Source organism: Chelmon rostratus, chromosome 19 (genome assembly GCF_017976325.1).
Source record: "Chelmon rostratus isolate fCheRos1 chromosome 19, fCheRos1.pri, whole genome shotgun sequence".
Taxonomy (NCBI): domain Eukaryota; kingdom Metazoa; phylum Chordata; class Actinopteri; order Chaetodontiformes; family Chaetodontidae; genus Chelmon; species Chelmon rostratus.
In genome coordinates, this window is record NC_055676.1 from 16,714,952 (window position 1) to 16,732,914 (window position 17,963).

The window sequence follows — 17,963 nt, forward strand, 5'->3', positions numbered from 1 at the left end:
CACTGTTTTTGCAGTAATAGTAACAGTAGAATACATTGAGTGCTAAACGTTCACAAACATTAAAGGAGGAGGTTACCTACACATCTCCAGTTTTAGCAGTTTACGAGCATGCAGTCTGGTTCTGGTTTGCTGTACACATTTTGAAAACATCAGTCCTTGCATCATCAGTCATGTTGGTTCAAAAGATATTCTGATCCAGGTCTTCCTAGACACTGTATGTGTTTTGAATTTGAATCGTGTGCTTGCAGGCTGCATAATACAGTATGATTCTGGGAATAGAGGTTCACTCAGAGTTTGTTGTTGAATTTTCCTGGCATGAATGACTTCAGGAAGATTTTCACCTCAATGTTGGCGCAGAGTACCTCTTCTCACCGGCTTCTGTTCCAAATGCTTTTGCCAGCTGAGACCACGGTTCTGATGTTTGGAGGATATGAACAAATTCCTTCTCATATCTTATGTTACGAGTTATGCTTTTGGAAATAATTCAAGTGGAATCTGGTGTTTTTATGGGTGGTTGCTTCGAAAGTGCAGCTTTGCAGTGTAGTCGTTTTCACATGATTTAGGATAAAAGAAAAGTTTGAGAAAGATGTACATGTTTTCCAGATCACTTTGTTCCTGGTAGATATAGAGAGATGAGCACTGATAGAGACCAGCACAAACTAAAATGATTTGTCTTCTTGGTAGACGTGACTCAACTGACGTGCAACTTTTCTGGATTGTTTTAAAATCCATGTCATGGGTTGTAGCTGTGCAACTGACAGGAAGGTGGGAGAAAAGGAAAAGCCTCACCTAAGTGCAGAGCAAAGAGCACTATCACGTTTCCAGGATTATTTTCTTTAAATCCTTGTGACTGTGGCCAAGACTTTCAAACACTTAGCAGCAGCAGACTAAGCCTTGTTTAGGTTTTTCTCTCGAGCTATAGTGTGGGAATACCTGCGAACAAACATCCCCACTGTTTGAAAAAGAAAAAGAGAATGAGGCGCTGAAGTGCTGAAGGCTGTCTGCTCTCGCTGTTTTGGGCCGCTGCCTCCTAAGCCCCTCTCAATAATGAGCAGGACCATAGTCCAATGTGAGAGAAGCTGGCCTGCGCAGAAGCCTCAGCGTGGATAAAAAACATTCCACTGTAGGTCTCTGTTGAAATAACAAGGGCCGCAAAACAATCAGTCTTCACAGCACCCGCTCTCCCTATTCTCATGGGTAATGAGCAAGATGGGTAGTAACCCACTTTGCCTCAGACTTCACGCCTCCCATTGACTAGAATGGGTAACTTGCATTCCTGCATAAAAGTTCCGGCCTGTGACATGCTTACTCATTAACTCTCTTCTACAAACTGGGATTCGTAGGAAGGACATTTTTTCACATGTTACTTTCAGAAATAAAGCCCAACACTAATAGGGCTGCTGACCCAGTTTATGCTGAGAGTCTGTGGATAAGTGAAATGCTCAAATTTGACTCATGATGGCAAATCAACTGAACTGAAATATCTCAACAACTAGGATTTAATACAGACTGTATTTTATTCCTAATGAGTTTGGTGATCCCCGAAGACAGCTTGAGAAGTAAGATCAAACTCTGCTTACTTTCTCACTTCCACTCACCCGTCCAATCACTGCATGATGAATATTGTCATGTCAGTTTTTGCAAACTACAGAAATTTTTAGACACCCCGCTCTACAGTGAATAAATGAAACCATTAATTGAAAACATAGTCAGTTGAGGCCTCAGGTGTGGGCCAAACCCACGAGTCAAACCCACACCTGCATCGCCGTTAGCAAAACTGCGATACAGCAACATCACAGAACACAGCCAAATGTGATCTGACACATTAGGTTTGGGCATCTTTGCTGTTGAGCTCTTTTGTGTCTCATAGCCAAATACGTACACCTGCCTATGTCTATGGAGCAGACATGATGTCTGCAGGATGCCTGCTTGGCTTTTCTTTAGAAGATTATGTAAGGCTTTTTAGTCACAGTGGTTCTGTTGAAAATGAACAATGATAAAATGTGCTGTCATGTACGTTGGTACCCATCCAGACATGAGTTATGGTTGGTTGATCTCGCATAGGAATTATGCCTTATTTCCTGTTTGTATGTTTTCATCTGCTTTGTTTTTGTGTTTTTGATTTATAAAATTCAGTGTGAAAGCTGTGATCTAGCAAGTCCAAATATACTCTGCGCTGTGTTTAATGTGGGTTTGCTCCCATTTGTGGCAAAAAGCAAAAAATAGCCTGTAAAAGTTCAAAACATCAGAAGATCTGTCAACATTGAAAATATGGATTTGTTTTCAGTCAAACAATCATGGGAAAAATAATATTTTTGGATTTTGGATAAACAGAGTTTCTTGTTATATTCTACCGTGATCTGTCTGTATCACATTTTGTGGCTGGTCATGTTTTGAGTCTTTGAGATCCAGATCATTGGCCACGAAAAGAAGTTGAGGACAAATTAAAAGGAGGTTTCCAGCATTATTATAATAAAGCAGTGTTATAATATAAAGTCTATGGCAAGAAAAAATATATAATTTCAGAAGTGACCTGCACAGTTTCAAAGGTGGTTTCATGGATTTTAGATTTGTCTGCAAATCAAGTCTGGTTGGGCAAAGCCACAGTAAAACCACAACAGTAAGTGAGTCAATTTTTGTAAGGCAGATTATATATTAGACTGTTTAGACTAAATAACTATGATACAAGCTCTAAGGACTATCAATTTTAGGTTAGATTGTTCTTTTCAGAGAGCACATATCTCTCGTTGTGACACAGTTGAAGCATGTTAACCTTCTTCTCGAGGGAAGTGACGATACTGTTCAGATACACTTGTGGCTGCTCTGTAAAGACTGTGTTTCTATTGTTTGTGGGGTTCTGTTTGCATCAGTTACCCCCACTATTTTGGCACAATTACTCCTCACTGCAACTCACTTATATCCTCATCCTTGTCTAGCACATTTTGTCCTATGTGAGTCCTTTGCCCTGTACATTTGTATATTTGAATTTGAGCATGTGCAGAATTTCTTTCTCTTTCTTTCATCTACACACCAGGCCAATATACTTAAATACTATATTTCTCTTATTTTCCCTCATATTCTTAGTATTTATTTCACATTATAGCCTTTTTTGCACAGCCTTAACCTGCATTTCACTGCACATAATGTATGTGCATGTCACAAATATAACCTTTGAATCATGAGAGCAAGTGTCTATAATCTGAAGATGCCCATCTGCTTGGCGAACTATTGTGAATTATAAAATCCAGCACACTCGCTTTGGTTGGAGATGGTCTTCCTACCCATGCTATTGTGAAATTATGACTAGTTTGTCAGGATACACCTGTTTTGGTTGACAGCACTAAGTGGAATCAAAACAAAGGTATGGCAGCACTTTGAAACCATGAGTTTGGAATAAACGAGTAGGATACTCTTTTGCAATCACCCCCTCTCCACACACGCTGTTCTACAGTAGCACCTACAAGTCTTGTGTGTACTGCATGTGTGCATGTATACAGTGTATGTCACGTAGGCACTAACTGGAACTTGCTGTTTTGTTCATATTTGCATCGTGTCATGTTATGGATTGGAATGATTAAACCTCATTGTCACTGCAGCACAGGAGCTTTAGAGAGAAACACTGATAGAAGAGAGATGAACTTAACATATGTGTCATTGCTTTCATTCGAGGTCCTGGATGGCTGACTTTGAGATGGTTTATCGCATTTTTAAGTCCCCACAAATCCCCATTAAATTTGGACTACTGTTTAGTTTGTAGACAGTTGCCGCTGAGAAAATACACCAAAACCTCAAAAACTGATGTCTTATCTTCGTGACTGAACATTAAAACAAATCAAATCCTAAGTGAATTCAACATTTCTCCCTCGGGCATAGTGTGTTGTGGCATGTGTGTAGTCTGCTGTAAGTCATACATGCGTTCTGTTAGTTCATATATTTACATATATTCTACACCAAAAGCTGAATTTGCTATATCATTGCCATCCACAAGATAATATAAATTAACTAGTTTGAGCTTGACCGTGTTATATTTTTATGACATGAATCAGGAAACAGAAGTGTCTGTTATTACTTATTTGTAGAGCAACAAGCAGCTTTAAGACCACACCAAAAATGGCATTTAGCCTTTTGAGATAAGTGTCTTTTTCAGTTGGAAGCTGCTATCGTAACTCTCAGAAGCTTGTAGAAGCTCAGAATAATCAGCTGCTACTTTGATGAATGTAACTCAAGTAAAGCAGGGTGTGTGTTTGTGTCTCTGTGCATGTGCACGTCATGTGGTTGTGCTACCTCCTCGGTAACAGAGGATGGTAAGACAGCTTACATTTAGAAGACGTGGGAGTTTTCCCAAGGGCTCAAGAGAGCAAAAATATTGATCAGAGCCAGTGTTCAATGTTTCAGTGCTAGGAGTTATTGTGTCATGATATAGCAATATGGGCTTATTAGCAATATGGGCTCATTAGTTTTCATCTTAAACTGTCAGGACATGTAGAGTGTGGATTCTTACAGATTGATTTTACTCATCAACACTGGGCTCTTCCTGGGAAATGTAATTAAAGAGGTATGTATTGCTCTGACTAGCACAGGAGATGTGATGTGCATATGCTCTTGTGTGCTTTCTGGCATGATTTGACCTTGTGCCAGAGACCCCTTATAATGAACTGCAATTTTTTTTCCTATTTATGGTTAATTCTCATTTCTGCGTGTTTATTATCTGGTGTAAATCAGCTGTTCTCTCTGCTTGCACAGGAAAGATGCATGTGTCTCTAGCAGAAGCCTTGGAGGTTCGCGGAGGTCCACTCCAGGAGGAGGAGGTCTGGGCAGTGCTCAGCCAGAGTGCTGAGAGCCTCCAAGAACTCTTTCACAAAGGTACGAACATGTGGAATCAAGTGCACAAAGATGTTTCCTAGAAATGATTGCACATACACAAAAATCACAGTCCACATTTATTTGTCTTGCATACTTTCTAATGTCCTGCCTTTGCTATTTTTGATCAGCTTACTCTCTAAATCTGTCCACACCACTTTATTTTTATTAAATAAAGGCCGGAATGAAAATCTTCTAGTGTTCAGATCCCATGAAGTGCAGATGCCATTTTGTGTTGACAAATTGGTGGGATTGCTTCTCTCTGAAATGTTGTGATAATGGATTTATTACACAAACCACTCCATCACGTCAGTGCAGAAATAAAAAAACAAAACAACTCAACACAAAGCAAACAAGATGAACACAGTTGTACCGGCTAATTTCACAGCCTCTAAAATTTGTTGCTAAATTAAACATTCAGGAACAGCGGTTTTGCTTCCTGTGATTTCGTTATTTTTGTGAGTCATTTGTTCCTGTGAGTGTCTTTGATTGTACTTGAAGCCAAAGCAAGATACGGCTGACAAACTCCAGAGAGCCTTTGTGACTTAAGTAAACTTCAGGTGACAATCGGAGGTTAAAGTTTGGAAACATTGGCCAGGATGTGAGTCACCAGGCACCGCGGTGCCCTCTGAAAAAGTTTGGGCGGTGCTGAGTCTCATGCGAAACTCTGATGCACCTGATTAAATTGGCCATAGTTGTGTCATCTAAAGTTTTCATCATCGGCCGTGTGATTTTCCATGAAGCAGTAACCGAGATTAGTGGTGTACATTTCTGCATAAACCATCTTGACCTCAACTTTCAGTCTTGCTGACTGGTTCCATTGCAAACAATCTTGGCATACTTAGGAATTCCCTCTCATCAGTGTGGCCTGAAGATATGCCTCTTATGCTGAGGTCACATTCATAACAAGATGACTGTGCTCTTGTATTTCAGTCATCAAGGCTTCTGAGATATAGTTCTGAACATAATAAGGACCAAATGCAAGGCTGGATACCTGGAGTGTTTTAGATGATCATATTTTTATCCTCTGCATGGTATTGTGCTGCAGTGATTTTGATTGTTAACACATTCTTGTTTTTCCTACAGCATGGAGTTATGTAGCTATATTGAGTAAATTGTGGCCTCTCATGTGTACAGTTTTAGACTGCTGAGGAAAGCTAAAATTTGAAGAGCAGATGTTGGAACCAGCTATTATAGAGTCACTGAGCTATGTTAAGAAGTATGTTTACCATTGGAGAGGATTAATAAAGGCAGGCATTTACATTTAAAATTGGCCTGGTCAGCTGTAAGAAATAGTGAAGTAGAGAAGTGGAGTTTTTGTTTTATGTCTAAAACACTTAAAAACCAGAAAGTCATTTGGTTTTGTTTTGCTGAAGCAGATGACATGCTTCAGTAAATCTCAAAATTTTGATGTACTTTGCATCTGTCTGTGGGGGACGCAATGAAAGTGAATGTCCTATTGAATGGGGTGGGCCAACACACAACTGACTTAGCAAACATTTACATGACAACCTGAACACTTTTCAGACGTTGTGAATAGCCTCACATTGTCAAACACTAAACCACAGTGTGTAAACAGTAGTGGTTAGTTACAGTGTTAGTATAAGAATGATTTGTTTGAACAAGCAATGTGTGAATATTTCTGATTTGTTAGAGGAAGTCCTCCTCATGGTTTTGTCTATAAAATATTTAGGATCAAATACAAACCAGTGTTTCCAAAATTGAGTTCTGTTTTTTGTCTCTCTACCTGCTGCTGTGCTTGGTCGTCTGCCGAGGCCGTCCACTGCCAGCCTGTCGCTCTAATGCCATGTTTGCCATGGAACTGAATGCACGGCACACTGTATAGTTCCTGAGCGTACTTTTTAGAGGACAGCCTCTCAGTGAAACAGTTCAGAATTATTCCCTGCCCTAGCTCAGATAGCAGCTTATCAGACTGACAGAGTACATTGTTAAAGGATAAAGAGCTTACAGTTGTACAATTTGCTGTCCTTTTGAAGTGAGTAAGGAATCAAATGGTGCATGCCCAAGTCATGTTTTGAAATCTCTGCTTTCTGTGAGTATAGTTTCTGCTTTCATCTGCAGTTTAGTGAAACTTGTGATTCATTTGCTATCTGTGAAGAAACTAATTTGCTCAGGCTGCTTATCCAACACACAAGTTTGATGTGGAATACACCTAGTTACTCATTCGTTAGAGTTAGATCTCCAAATGGTCACATGAGTTTTAAACAGGAAACTTATATTTACTTAGTAAATTCCAGCTTTTGAAAGCAGATATTTGGTGCCTCAAATCCAGTTCCTCTGTTCCACTCTGCTCCTCTCCGAGTATCAGTCAAAGAAAAGAATTTTTCAGCGCTGCTCAAACATTCCTTTGTATATTTTTAAAACGTCCTCTGACCATAGCGCTGGCTGTGGCTTTGTAGGAAAAGAGAATTACGCTGTGTAGCCATTCCTTTCTGCTTCTATGCCTCAACAGTTATTTTCTTGCAGACTAAGAAAGCAACATGTGTTTTTGTTTACTTCAATCATCTTGAGTTTCCATAAACGCCAAAGCCTTGGCAAGAAGCCTCCACTGTGGTTGGATATGTTTACAGTTTCTGAATTCAGGCTGTAAATGCTTAGACAAAATTTGATGCTAGTATGGAGCTTGAAATTCAGTACTTCATATTAACTGTGTGTGTGTGTGTGTGCGCACATGTGTGACAATGCCTAGGTATTTAAATAATGGAAGTCTGAATGTGTTATTGTATTTGTTTTCCTGTTTTTGTTCCTGATCATATCTCCATTTGTTGAATTGTCTGTTTCCCTCCGCAGACCCTGCAGCCATGGGCTTCATCATCTCTCCCTGGTCCCTCCTGCTCATGCCCTCTGGCAACATCTCCTTCACAGACGAGTATGTCACCCAGCAGGACTTGCGACCCTTCACAGCTCCAGAGGTCCTGGACGGGGTGTCTTTGTCTTCAGTGTCTGATATAGAGAAGGTATGAGGCTTTACATAACCAATGTGGTGACCGAGCCTCAGAAATTGTTTAGTCTGTGTCTCCTAATGCTTCACCCATGTTTTATCATCTTTAACGTCACATTCATTTGAAGCCTTGGGGATTTTCAATCTAACCACAGTGATCTATTGTTGTCCATTAAATACCTTAAAGGTACCCTGTGTAGTTCTCTTCTAAACAAAGTCATGTTTACATTCAGTGTTTCTCATCAAAACCCATGTCTACTGTATGAATTGAATACATTTTCTTCTTCATAAAACATTTACAAAGCCGCTTCCACCTTCCGCCAACACTGTGTCGAGTAACTTGGTCAGGCAAACGTTTGCTAACATGTTGTCATGTAAGAAAGTGATCAAAGTGACATGACGTTTAATGTCAAATTTTGACAAGGTGTTTTGTGTAGCTTGGGGGTGTTAACCAAAAAAAAGTATGGCAGATGTTTGTCAGATAGCTAAGCTGCTGATGAGGTTCTTGTGTTTGATGAGCAGAGTCGAAGCTGCAGGTGAGCGGCGGAGGGGTGGGTGGAGGTAGAGGCGGAGACTGCTTAGATCTGTGCATGCTGCATGAAGGAAAAGGTGGAGGGGATTTTTTTCATGAAGGACACTGACCAGAGAAAATGTGATATCGATTTGAATTTCTTCCTGTTTCTGTTTTATTTTTTCCCAAATTCTGTGTTCTCTGGTTTAATTTTTCTGAATTCTTGTTTCAGGAGCACATTTTGTCATCAGGAAGAGTCTAATCATGGTGGATAAATAAAATTTCAACAATTCAATGAGAAAATATTAAAAATGTATTGAACATCAATGAATTTGATCTAACATTGCACTAATTTTTATCAAATGGACCGTCTGCAGAACAGCCTCCATCTGCAGCGCGAACACACCTGGAAAATAGGTCTGATGGAGGCTACACTCATGTTCAGGCAACTTAAAATATGACACTTGCCGCATACAGCCACAAAGCTTTCAACAAACTTGTGTGTCTTGTAACTGCCAATGTGGTTGCATTTCTGAGTTGGATGAAGTGATGAACTCTTTCTAGAGCGTTATATTGTATTACAAGAGTTTTGTGTTCCAGTGATGAACTGCTGTGTCTTTTTATTTTTTGACACATGCTACAACCAGTAAACTTGGTCATTGTGTGTTTAGAACGACTGTGGTTGTAGATACAGGTGTTTAACAAGAGCACATCCCTGCTTGAGACACACATCATAAAACTCAAAAGTTGTGAGCAACCATATTATCTCCTGCAAAGCACAACTTATTTTACATGTGTACAGAACCACACCCCCTGTATTTGACTCGGCCCCTCTGGTAGAAGAGCTAAAACCTTGCATGACTGGATTCTCGTCTCTGGCACGGCCCCACAGACCTCAACACAGTTTTGTGCTGAGTCAGTGTTCCAGCCCTGGTCCCGCCTCCCCAGCTGAGTTATTTCAGTGTAGAAAATATAATCTGTTTCTCTCATTATCAGCGACTGCGGGTAAATATACGTCAGCTGCGAGTGCCACGATTTTCCTTTCACTTTTTCAACATTTGGGTTGGTGTCGCTTTTAATGGATGGCTTTTAAATTTCCACATCTTCTGAAAGCGTGTGTGTCTTTAAATTCGTACCCGAGCCCTGTTCCTGAAAGACCTTGAAGGCTATGTTGCATTCTTTGGCAATCCCTGAATTATTCTTTCCTCTACCAAGCCCAACATTCAGGGGAAGTGATTTCTCTCCCAAGCAATGGGTGCAGAGTAATAAGTAGAGGGAAATGGAAAAAGGTTTTTGGATTTAGGCTAAAAGCCCCTGTCTTTTTCCTCTCCAAATAAGAATGAATTCAACTTTTATTACACCCTAGCAGTTATTGAGCTTTAGTCTGTCTCTCTTTCTTTCACACAGGGTAGTTTGACTTATTTTAATAAGGTTCAGTGCCTAGTTTTTCTGAATGAAACAAAACCTTTATATTCCTCCCCTTCCTATATGCTCACTATTGCTTAATCTTGTGGTATTGTGTGTTTTTGTTAAAATGTTTTTATCAGCTATTTGATTGAATGAAGTATAATGTTACTTATGAAGCTTAAGTGATGGTTTGTTTGTTTGTTTTTTTTTCGCAGATGCACATGTACTCTCTGGGAATAACCCTGTTCTGGGGAGCAGACTATGAGATCCCCCAAAGTCAGGTGAGTCATAAGATACTTCCTTCCAAATGGCTAGAGGTTATAACATGGGACAATATCTATGGGTTATAGTTAGGCAAATCCTTTAACCTTTATGTTTCCAAAAACACCACATTGGGTTCTTAACTGGAATAGTCACAACCCCCCCAAAAAACAACTATGTTTAACACTTAATTTAAAGGAGATCAACATTTCAATCATAATCATGTGCAGCCCATATGCCTCATTACCACACTGAAAGCACACATGTTTTTCAGTGAAATCTTCCTTTTAAAATGAGAGCTGTGTCTGAAAATATCTCATCTGGATAAAACAAAAAAAGGTGCAAGCTGTTAAGTGTACTCTGGAATGTGTTTGGTTTATATCTGCCAAGACATATGGAGATAGGCTGGCTCACAATGCGTTCATATCTCAGTCAGAGTCTGGCAGGTGTAAAACACAATCCGCATTCATATTTGTGAGAAAGTACAGCCCACAGGTTAGAGCCGCCAGTAGTCACACTCAGGTTTGCCGTCCACTTTGCTTCCCTGAAGGTCACCACCCACTCATCATGTTCTTTCGCTTTTCCATGAACAAGGTCTTATAGTAATGCTTGTGGCAGCTGCACAGTTTGTGCCAAACATTGGGCCAAGTACTATATGTTGTTGTTTCTGATGAATGCAAGTAACATGACATGAAGTGGACACACTGAAGTAGTGACTGACGTAGACACTAAATGCCACCTACTGCTTTCTTAACATAATATACAAAAAATTGCATCAATGTATAGAGAATAGAGATAGTCTAATTACACCATTTGAATTTACATGTATTTATTCATAACACTCTACAACTTACGTTTCATGGCAGTATTCCACAAAGTGAAATTTGCAAAGCATCAGTTTGTTGCTTTTCAAACTAAACCGGTAGCAGATGGATGTTTGTAGTAGGTGATGGTTTTGTGCTGGCAAAGCTGTGCCTCTTTATGTGAACACAATGGAAGTCAACATGGTAATACAGATATCAGATTCATAGATACCAGTAGAGCTTAACAGTACAGTACATGCTGTCCTTGTAAAGGTTTGTGTGTTAACTGTCTTCATTCTGTTTGGTATGCAGCCCATGAAGTTGGGGGAACACCTAAACAGCCTTCTTCTCAACATGTGTGATGATGTTACATTGAGTCGAATGTCACTGCGCACGGTGCTGGACATCTGCAGCAAACACATTCGAAACTCCAGTTGTGACCCTCCCCTGTCCTATATCCGGAAACTGGTCCGGTTAGTACTGGGCAGCCTTTCCCAGGTATGCAGTTTTGGTTGATTTTTTTTGTTGTTGTTGTTTTTATGTAGGTTAAATATAACAATCCTGTCTATTTTTCTATATTTTAATTGGAACAACTTGGCAGAAAGCCTGCACTTCAGGCTTTATCCTCAGACTATTATCTGCTCCATCAAAGCACAGTAGGTTTGTTGAATTACACAACAGATAATGGGGCTCATGCTGACAGAACATGAGGTCAGAATGGATGACTCTCAGAAGGAATGACCTTCTAATTTCTGGGGGGGGTTTTTCACTTTTTTGCCTTTTTTTCACTCTTATTTCCACTCTCTTTGTCTCTTTCTCAGCTGGATGGTCTGCTGACTGATAGAGAGTCTCTTCCGGAGCGGAGTAAGGAGATTCGGGAGAGACTCAGGGGCAAAGGTTTGCCCGCAGGTAAGATGAGCTACACAGACACCCACACATCAAACACAGTAACTTGAACTGTATTCGCTTGGTGTGTTTTCAAAGGAACTTTTCAGAGGTGTAGAAAGAGTTATTTATTTACGTAGTGATTCTCATTTCTTAGCTGCCAACAGTTGATAAAGGACAACATGATAAGGAGCCTGGTTTCTATTAGTCTTAAGAAAGACTTACTGTTTTTGTTAAGTTTGCTGTGTTCTGTGTATTCTTAATTTGATTGGCGCAAAGTCTGGAAGGTGGAGAAAAGAGCCTAGATTAGTAAATGCTGGTAAGATAATGATGAGAACAGTTTTTATAATTCGGTTATGAGAGTATATTATCTGTTCTCACTTTCTAATGACAAACTTATGACTGAGTGTACTTGGACATACTGTTCGGAAGCTATTTACTTTTATGTTACTTTTATTTGGGGAGATTTTGACGTAAATGCCTTCCCTGGTTGTCGGGCTTTTCAACACATCCTCACTTTCTGAATTTGTGGGAAAATAATTGAAAATAGAGGAGGAGGAGTGAGGAACAACACTGCAACCTCGAATCGGGTTCAGTTCAGGAAAATATGACCAAATCTTCCCAGTGGTTTCTGAGAGAACTCCGGCATTTTTCCAGGCCATGGAAGGGAGAGCAGAGAGCAAACATGGCTCCGTCGTCCCGATTATGTAAGCACGGCATGGCATTGATTACAGATGCATATTTTGGAGTCACCAGTGAAGCTGCCTGTCTGCTCTTTGTATCAGTGCTTTGTTTCTCTGGTTGAGCACCAGCCAGCCCTAGGGAAAGTACATGCAAAGAGTATTACTCAGTTCTTAAGCGCCTTTCTTCTCAAGGAGCAGCTCTCTCCCTTCTGTATGCCAGAGGTTCCAAGTTCTAATTGCTGCAAGGGGAACTCGGTCATTGTGTCTTTTGTTGTTGTTGGATATTTTTTCAGTGCTGTAGTCTGTATGATGGCCTCAGTATTTGCTTAAAAAGTCCATAATTGATTTCTTTGAGAAATAAAACACATCCTGTTGAGAAAAACCTTTTTGATTCTTTTGCTCAATTGAATGTGTGCTTCCCTGAGTCCCTGGAAGACAGCCTCTCTGTCTTTGATGTGTTTCCCTGTTAAGACCAAGCATATGCTTTGTAGATTAAACCACATGCAGCATTTTTACAGGACTTAACGTCTCCCTCTGCTCTCTCATTTCTGCGTCTCTTCCTCTTGTTTTTACTCTTGCTCATGCACATGTTTGCCTTCTGTTTATCTCTTTCTCTCTAAAACAAGAGCTGTCACTGGCAGAGTTTATATACAGCTTGTCTGGAAAGTCCAACTTGAAATTTGTGGACAGTTGAAGAAAGAAACATTCATTATTCAATTTTAAGAAAATACGTAGTGATAGATGGAGCTGGATGCCAGTGCTGTAAATTGTTTGTTATTGTGGCACAGTGTGTTCTATTGTTTGTTTTGAAATAATGGAGGAAAATAGCCCCTGAACAAAACAGACGGTCTACAGAAATCATTGGTATCCCTTGAAGTCAAGATCAGCCATGCTGTTTTTCTTAATTTTCTTTTCTTGTTGGTTAACTTTGCAAAATTATTTGTTTTATTTTCCAGTAATGGATGCAACATTTCCACTCCCAGGACTACATAGTAGAAACTTCCTATTGCTGCCACTAATTCTAAATGAATGCCATGTAAACCAACAAATAACCATGGAAAATTCAGTTGAGGTTGGATTAAAAATATTGTAAACTAGAATTTAAGGTGAATTTAGTTTTGTAATGAGACACCCGCTTCTCTAATGATGCAACAACCTGCATTTGTAAACGTGCACATGTGCATCTTATTGGATGTTATGTAAGTAGTGTCAGGGTAGTCAGTCATAATATATTGTACTGTACATCTCTTATTATGACTTATTGGAGAATCTCTAAGAGCCTACTGTATGCCTGCCTAATTATTCATTTACTGTAGTTGGCTGTCTGCATCAAATCTTTCAGTAGAGCGGCCACAAGAGGCCCACTGCAGGTGCTCAGTCTGTTGAGGCCAAGGCAGGGTTTATAGTCTGCAGTCAACAGGCCGTGTTCAATTGTGGTGTTAGGCTGATGCTGGTTGAAATTGATGCAAGGTTGGACAGGCACTTATGCATAATGAAGCATTGTGTATTAATTCAAATCAAAATCCTTGCTAATCCCTCTCCAGGTCTTCCGCTCATTACAGATACCACTTTCTGTAATGAGCATAGTAAGTAATGATGTTATGCACTGGGAATTATGTGTATTTCAGATGATCTCTCATGCTATCTCTATTATGATATGAAAGATAGATTTGCAATCAGGTTTATTTTCCCTCTTTGCTGGTATTTAAGATTTGGTATTTTATTCTGTGTTTTGAGGCTTTGAGCTCTGGCAGCATGAGCTTCAGCTTGTCGTTTAATAACAACTTTCTGCTGTTCCCAGGGAGGAGTGCCGCCCCCAGGGTTCTGGAGCGCTACCGAACCAGGACTCAGGAGCAGTCGTCTCTTAACCGGGGCCTCAGTCGATCCATGGGCTCTCTGCCAATCCAGGACCTGTTGAAGGCTGATGAGGGGGCAGCCCTACAATATTCTCCATCTGACTATCACCCCAACTCCGAATCCCCCACAGAATTCTACCCCAAACCCCCCTCACTCCATCACCAGCACTCCTATCCCTATCTGCACCCCCTTCACCCTCAGCAAAAAGGCCGGCCCGTTGAACTGGACCGGAGGTCTTTACCCTTCCACAGTAGGGACCCGGGCCCTTCTCAGGCTAGGAAGACCTGGGCTTCTTCTGTGGACTTGGCTTGCATTGACCCAGAGGCACTCCGTTTTGGGGCTTTGGAGGATGCACGGAGGGGCAGCAGTGCCATAAGTACCCACTCCATTGGCCGGCGCAAATCACCCTTGCAGGCATCCAGGGAGAGGGATTCTCGCTACCCTGAGTTTGGCGGGCTGAAGAGTAGGAAGCCTCATCACCACTCAGCCCTGTCAGTAGGCTCAGGCCTCACTGGCGCCTATGACAGGATAAAGGAGAGGCAGAGGAAACTCCAGGTGCTGAGGCAAGCAGTGGATGGTGAGTATACTTTCTTAACATAAAGGTGCAGTAAAGAAGAGCAGGTGTTTTCAGTCCCAAGACTGCAATAGATGTGCTCTTAAGTTTTGAATCCCCTGGGCTGACTGCAAAGAAATTCCTGAATTCCAAAGCATGTCTCATGTCACTCATATATAAATCCAACTTTTATGTTTTGCTTCCATAGAACTTGCCTCTTAAGGTGGAAGTATGTTTTATCAGAAGTGCTTGTTGGATGGTTTGAAAAGCTTCAGTAACCTGCTCCCTCCACATCTTTCTCATGTCTGAATTTGGGGGCAGTGTCCATAAATTTCTGAAAACAACAATCTGACATTGACACCTACGAATTTTTGTGATTGAATCACCTCCAGGAGTGTCTGAAAATGTGTGTCGTTGTCACTGTATTTAAACAATATCATGGCTCCCCTCTTGTCTATGGCCGTGCTAACACCTGGCATTAATATGCATCTTCAACAAATTTGAACGGTAAAGAACTGTTTCTTTACTGTTCAAATTTGTTGAAGTCTGACATATTTAAGTTTCTCCAGTCATAATGTCAGGTGAAAACGATTCCCACATTAGAGGTGAAAATATTCTGGTTCGACACACTGTTTTCCCCCCTGCTGCTTTTTTGATGTCCATCCTCTCTTTCGCTCCTCTCCTGATTCGGTGAATTAAAGGTTTATTTTGACCAAACCAGAGCTGGTGGCGATTGTTTAGCAATGGAAAGACAAATTAAGAAGGATTTGGTGAGTTATATTTGGTTTCTGTTGAGTTTGAATGAAGTGTGTCTTGCGATGATAGAATCACTCTCTCTGAAAGTGAAGTCTGGTGTCTGGCGTTGGCAAGAGCAATGCAGCGGCTGTTTTTGCTTTAACAAAAATGATCGTACCCTTTAACAATAAGCAATCCTTTCCATAATGCTGTCAGACACTTGCAATAACAATCTGAGCTTGTCGGTAGCAAAACCAAACACTTTTAGTGGATGTTCATGAAGGGTTGGTAAACACTGGGATCCATTACATTGCAGTCCAGCAGTGCTCTCCCCCTTAAGAAATCGCACAATTTTGTGAGTTGTTGAGTAAGGAAATACTGCTGTCTACGATGAATTCTTAATTATTTTTGCCTTTTTGTAAATTTGGCAAATGTTCTGCATAAAGTTATTTCGTTCTATGCGTAAAAAAACTTTGTGTCTGTTTGTCCCAGTGTGTTCGTTGCCCTTGTTGGGCCTCCACGCCAGATAAAAACAACAGCTCATTTTGTCTTTGCAAAAAGAGATGATGTGAGAGTTTATTTGCATTTAAAGCAGGGAAGTGAGATCCAGTCACAAGTTGTTACTCGAGAGACACGTGGAACCACATTGTGTCCACTTATGATGGGATCACCCAAGATGCATGCTATTGCCTGGTATAAACAGTCTCCTTGACGGATGGCTTTTCACCCTATCTTCAAGTGTGGGTGTTCAAAACAGCTATAAACACTCTTGTGTTACAATGAGTTTGGACAACACATTGTTCAAACTAGTTCTTTTCTAGCATGATCTGACCTATACAGTGCACATGACATGTTGTGGATATTATTCACTTTTAAGATGACTAAGAGATCACAGCCATTTTTACCTCTCCTGATGCGATTTACCATTTGTTAAGAATAATCTTCACTGATTGTCTTTTATTGTGAGATGTGTAAAGATTAAATCTTGGCTTCTTGCGTTACTGATTTGTTCAGTGTAATGGCTGTCTGGTTTGAAGTGAGCCAGAGTCATTGATTAAACCTCAGACATTTTTAACAGCCTGAGTGAGAGACAAAAAGTCACAATTTTGAAAGTAATTCTCATAATAATACTTGTAATCTTTTTTCATTAATTATTCTGATCACACACAAATACCAGGTGTCCCATATGAGACTAGAAAGCTGAAATGTTGCTCATCTCCAACTTGCTCTGCAAAATGTACAGACCTGGTTTTGCAGCTCCAACTTCATTCAGATCTTTATCTCTGCCTTTTTGTTTTTCCTCATTGCAAAAGATTATGCAAAAAAATCACCAGGTCAAAACTATTGGAGGATAATAGAAATTTGTTGACAGATCTGAGCTCGGTCATGTGTCAAGTTTATAGATATTACATTGATGTTATGTGTGATGCGACCCACAGTTTCATACAGGAAAATCGCAGCTTTAGTCTGCGTCTGAGATGATGAGTAGAATCTTCAGTAAAATATAGCCTGTCATTAAGATAGATACAAAATGTCAAACTTTGTGACAAAATGAATTTATCTGGCTATGAAAGGAGATACAGCAGTGTGGGTGAAAAAGCTACAGGCAGCCATCAGCTGGGCTGATCCGAGAGTTGAAAATGTGACAGCGATTGAATGACGTGAGCAGACAGACATCCTGACTAGTTACAGGTTGTGTGTCTATCTGTAACGACCATGTGGGATAGGAGCTGGGTGCTGGCTTGAATGAAGTATCGTTGGTGGTGGCTGTGCAGCGGTGTTTAGACAGAATGTATGAGTCACTGGTACAGAGGTTTCCAAATGGCTGATTCTAATTACAGGCCAGCTTAATTCTAGCCTACTGCTAACTGTCACACATGCTATATTGCAAAGTCCCTACTCTTTTTTTTTTTTCTACCAGGACTGTAAACACACAGATGTAAGCACACATACTGTACGTGCAAGGTATTTACTGACTCAAAAACAGTCTTTGCAATATCACATGCTTACACCGAGCACACACAACACAATTGTCTAACACCTCAGCCATCAGCCCCAAGCGCTTTAAGTTTCCCTCCAGAGCTTATTGAATTCTTAGAAAAGCCTCCATAGGCAGGCTAGTTTTATGTAGAGTCCCATGGCTATGGCTGTCCTGGCCATCTGGGGTCAGAGCATGCGGGATGAACGATTTCATATAATAAACCACTGTCTTGTACCTTGTCTTCCCTTTCCTCCTCTCGCTGGTTTCCCACTCTCCCCAGTCTCTAGCTCCCTCCAGCCTCCAGCCTCCCTGCTTTTCTGGCAGCTATTTTTAATGCTGACCGAGCCACCAACCGACAGCATTCTTCTCCTTGACTGTGGTTTTTTATCCCCAGCAAGTCCTGCCTTCCTTTCCTTCCCTCCCCTTTGCCTTTTTCTGATTGTAATCAGAGGCACTTGGCATTTC

General features: G+C 40.7%; 1 protein-coding gene across 5 annotated transcripts in view; it reads left to right on the top strand.

Annotated features, from left to right (window-relative positions):
* ptpn13 (protein tyrosine phosphatase non-receptor type 13) overlaps nt 1-17,963 on the top strand; it is a 46,443-nt gene that overhangs the window by 1,922 nt on the left and 26,558 nt on the right. For all 5 annotated transcript variants that reach the window (XM_041959718.1, XM_041959720.1, XM_041959719.1 and 2 more), the window contains exons 2-7: nt 4,744-4,863; nt 7,672-7,838; nt 9,956-10,021; nt 11,117-11,302; nt 11,626-11,713; nt 14,174-14,806. In XM_041959718.1, coding sequence (XP_041815652.1) covers nt 4,749-4,863; nt 7,672-7,838; nt 9,956-10,021; nt 11,117-11,302; nt 11,626-11,713; nt 14,174-14,806 — 1,255 coding nt within the window. In that variant the 5' untranslated portion in view covers nt 4,744-4,748. The remainder of the gene's footprint in view (nt 1-4,743; nt 4,864-7,671; nt 7,839-9,955; nt 10,022-11,116; nt 11,303-11,625; nt 11,714-14,173; nt 14,807-17,963) is intronic.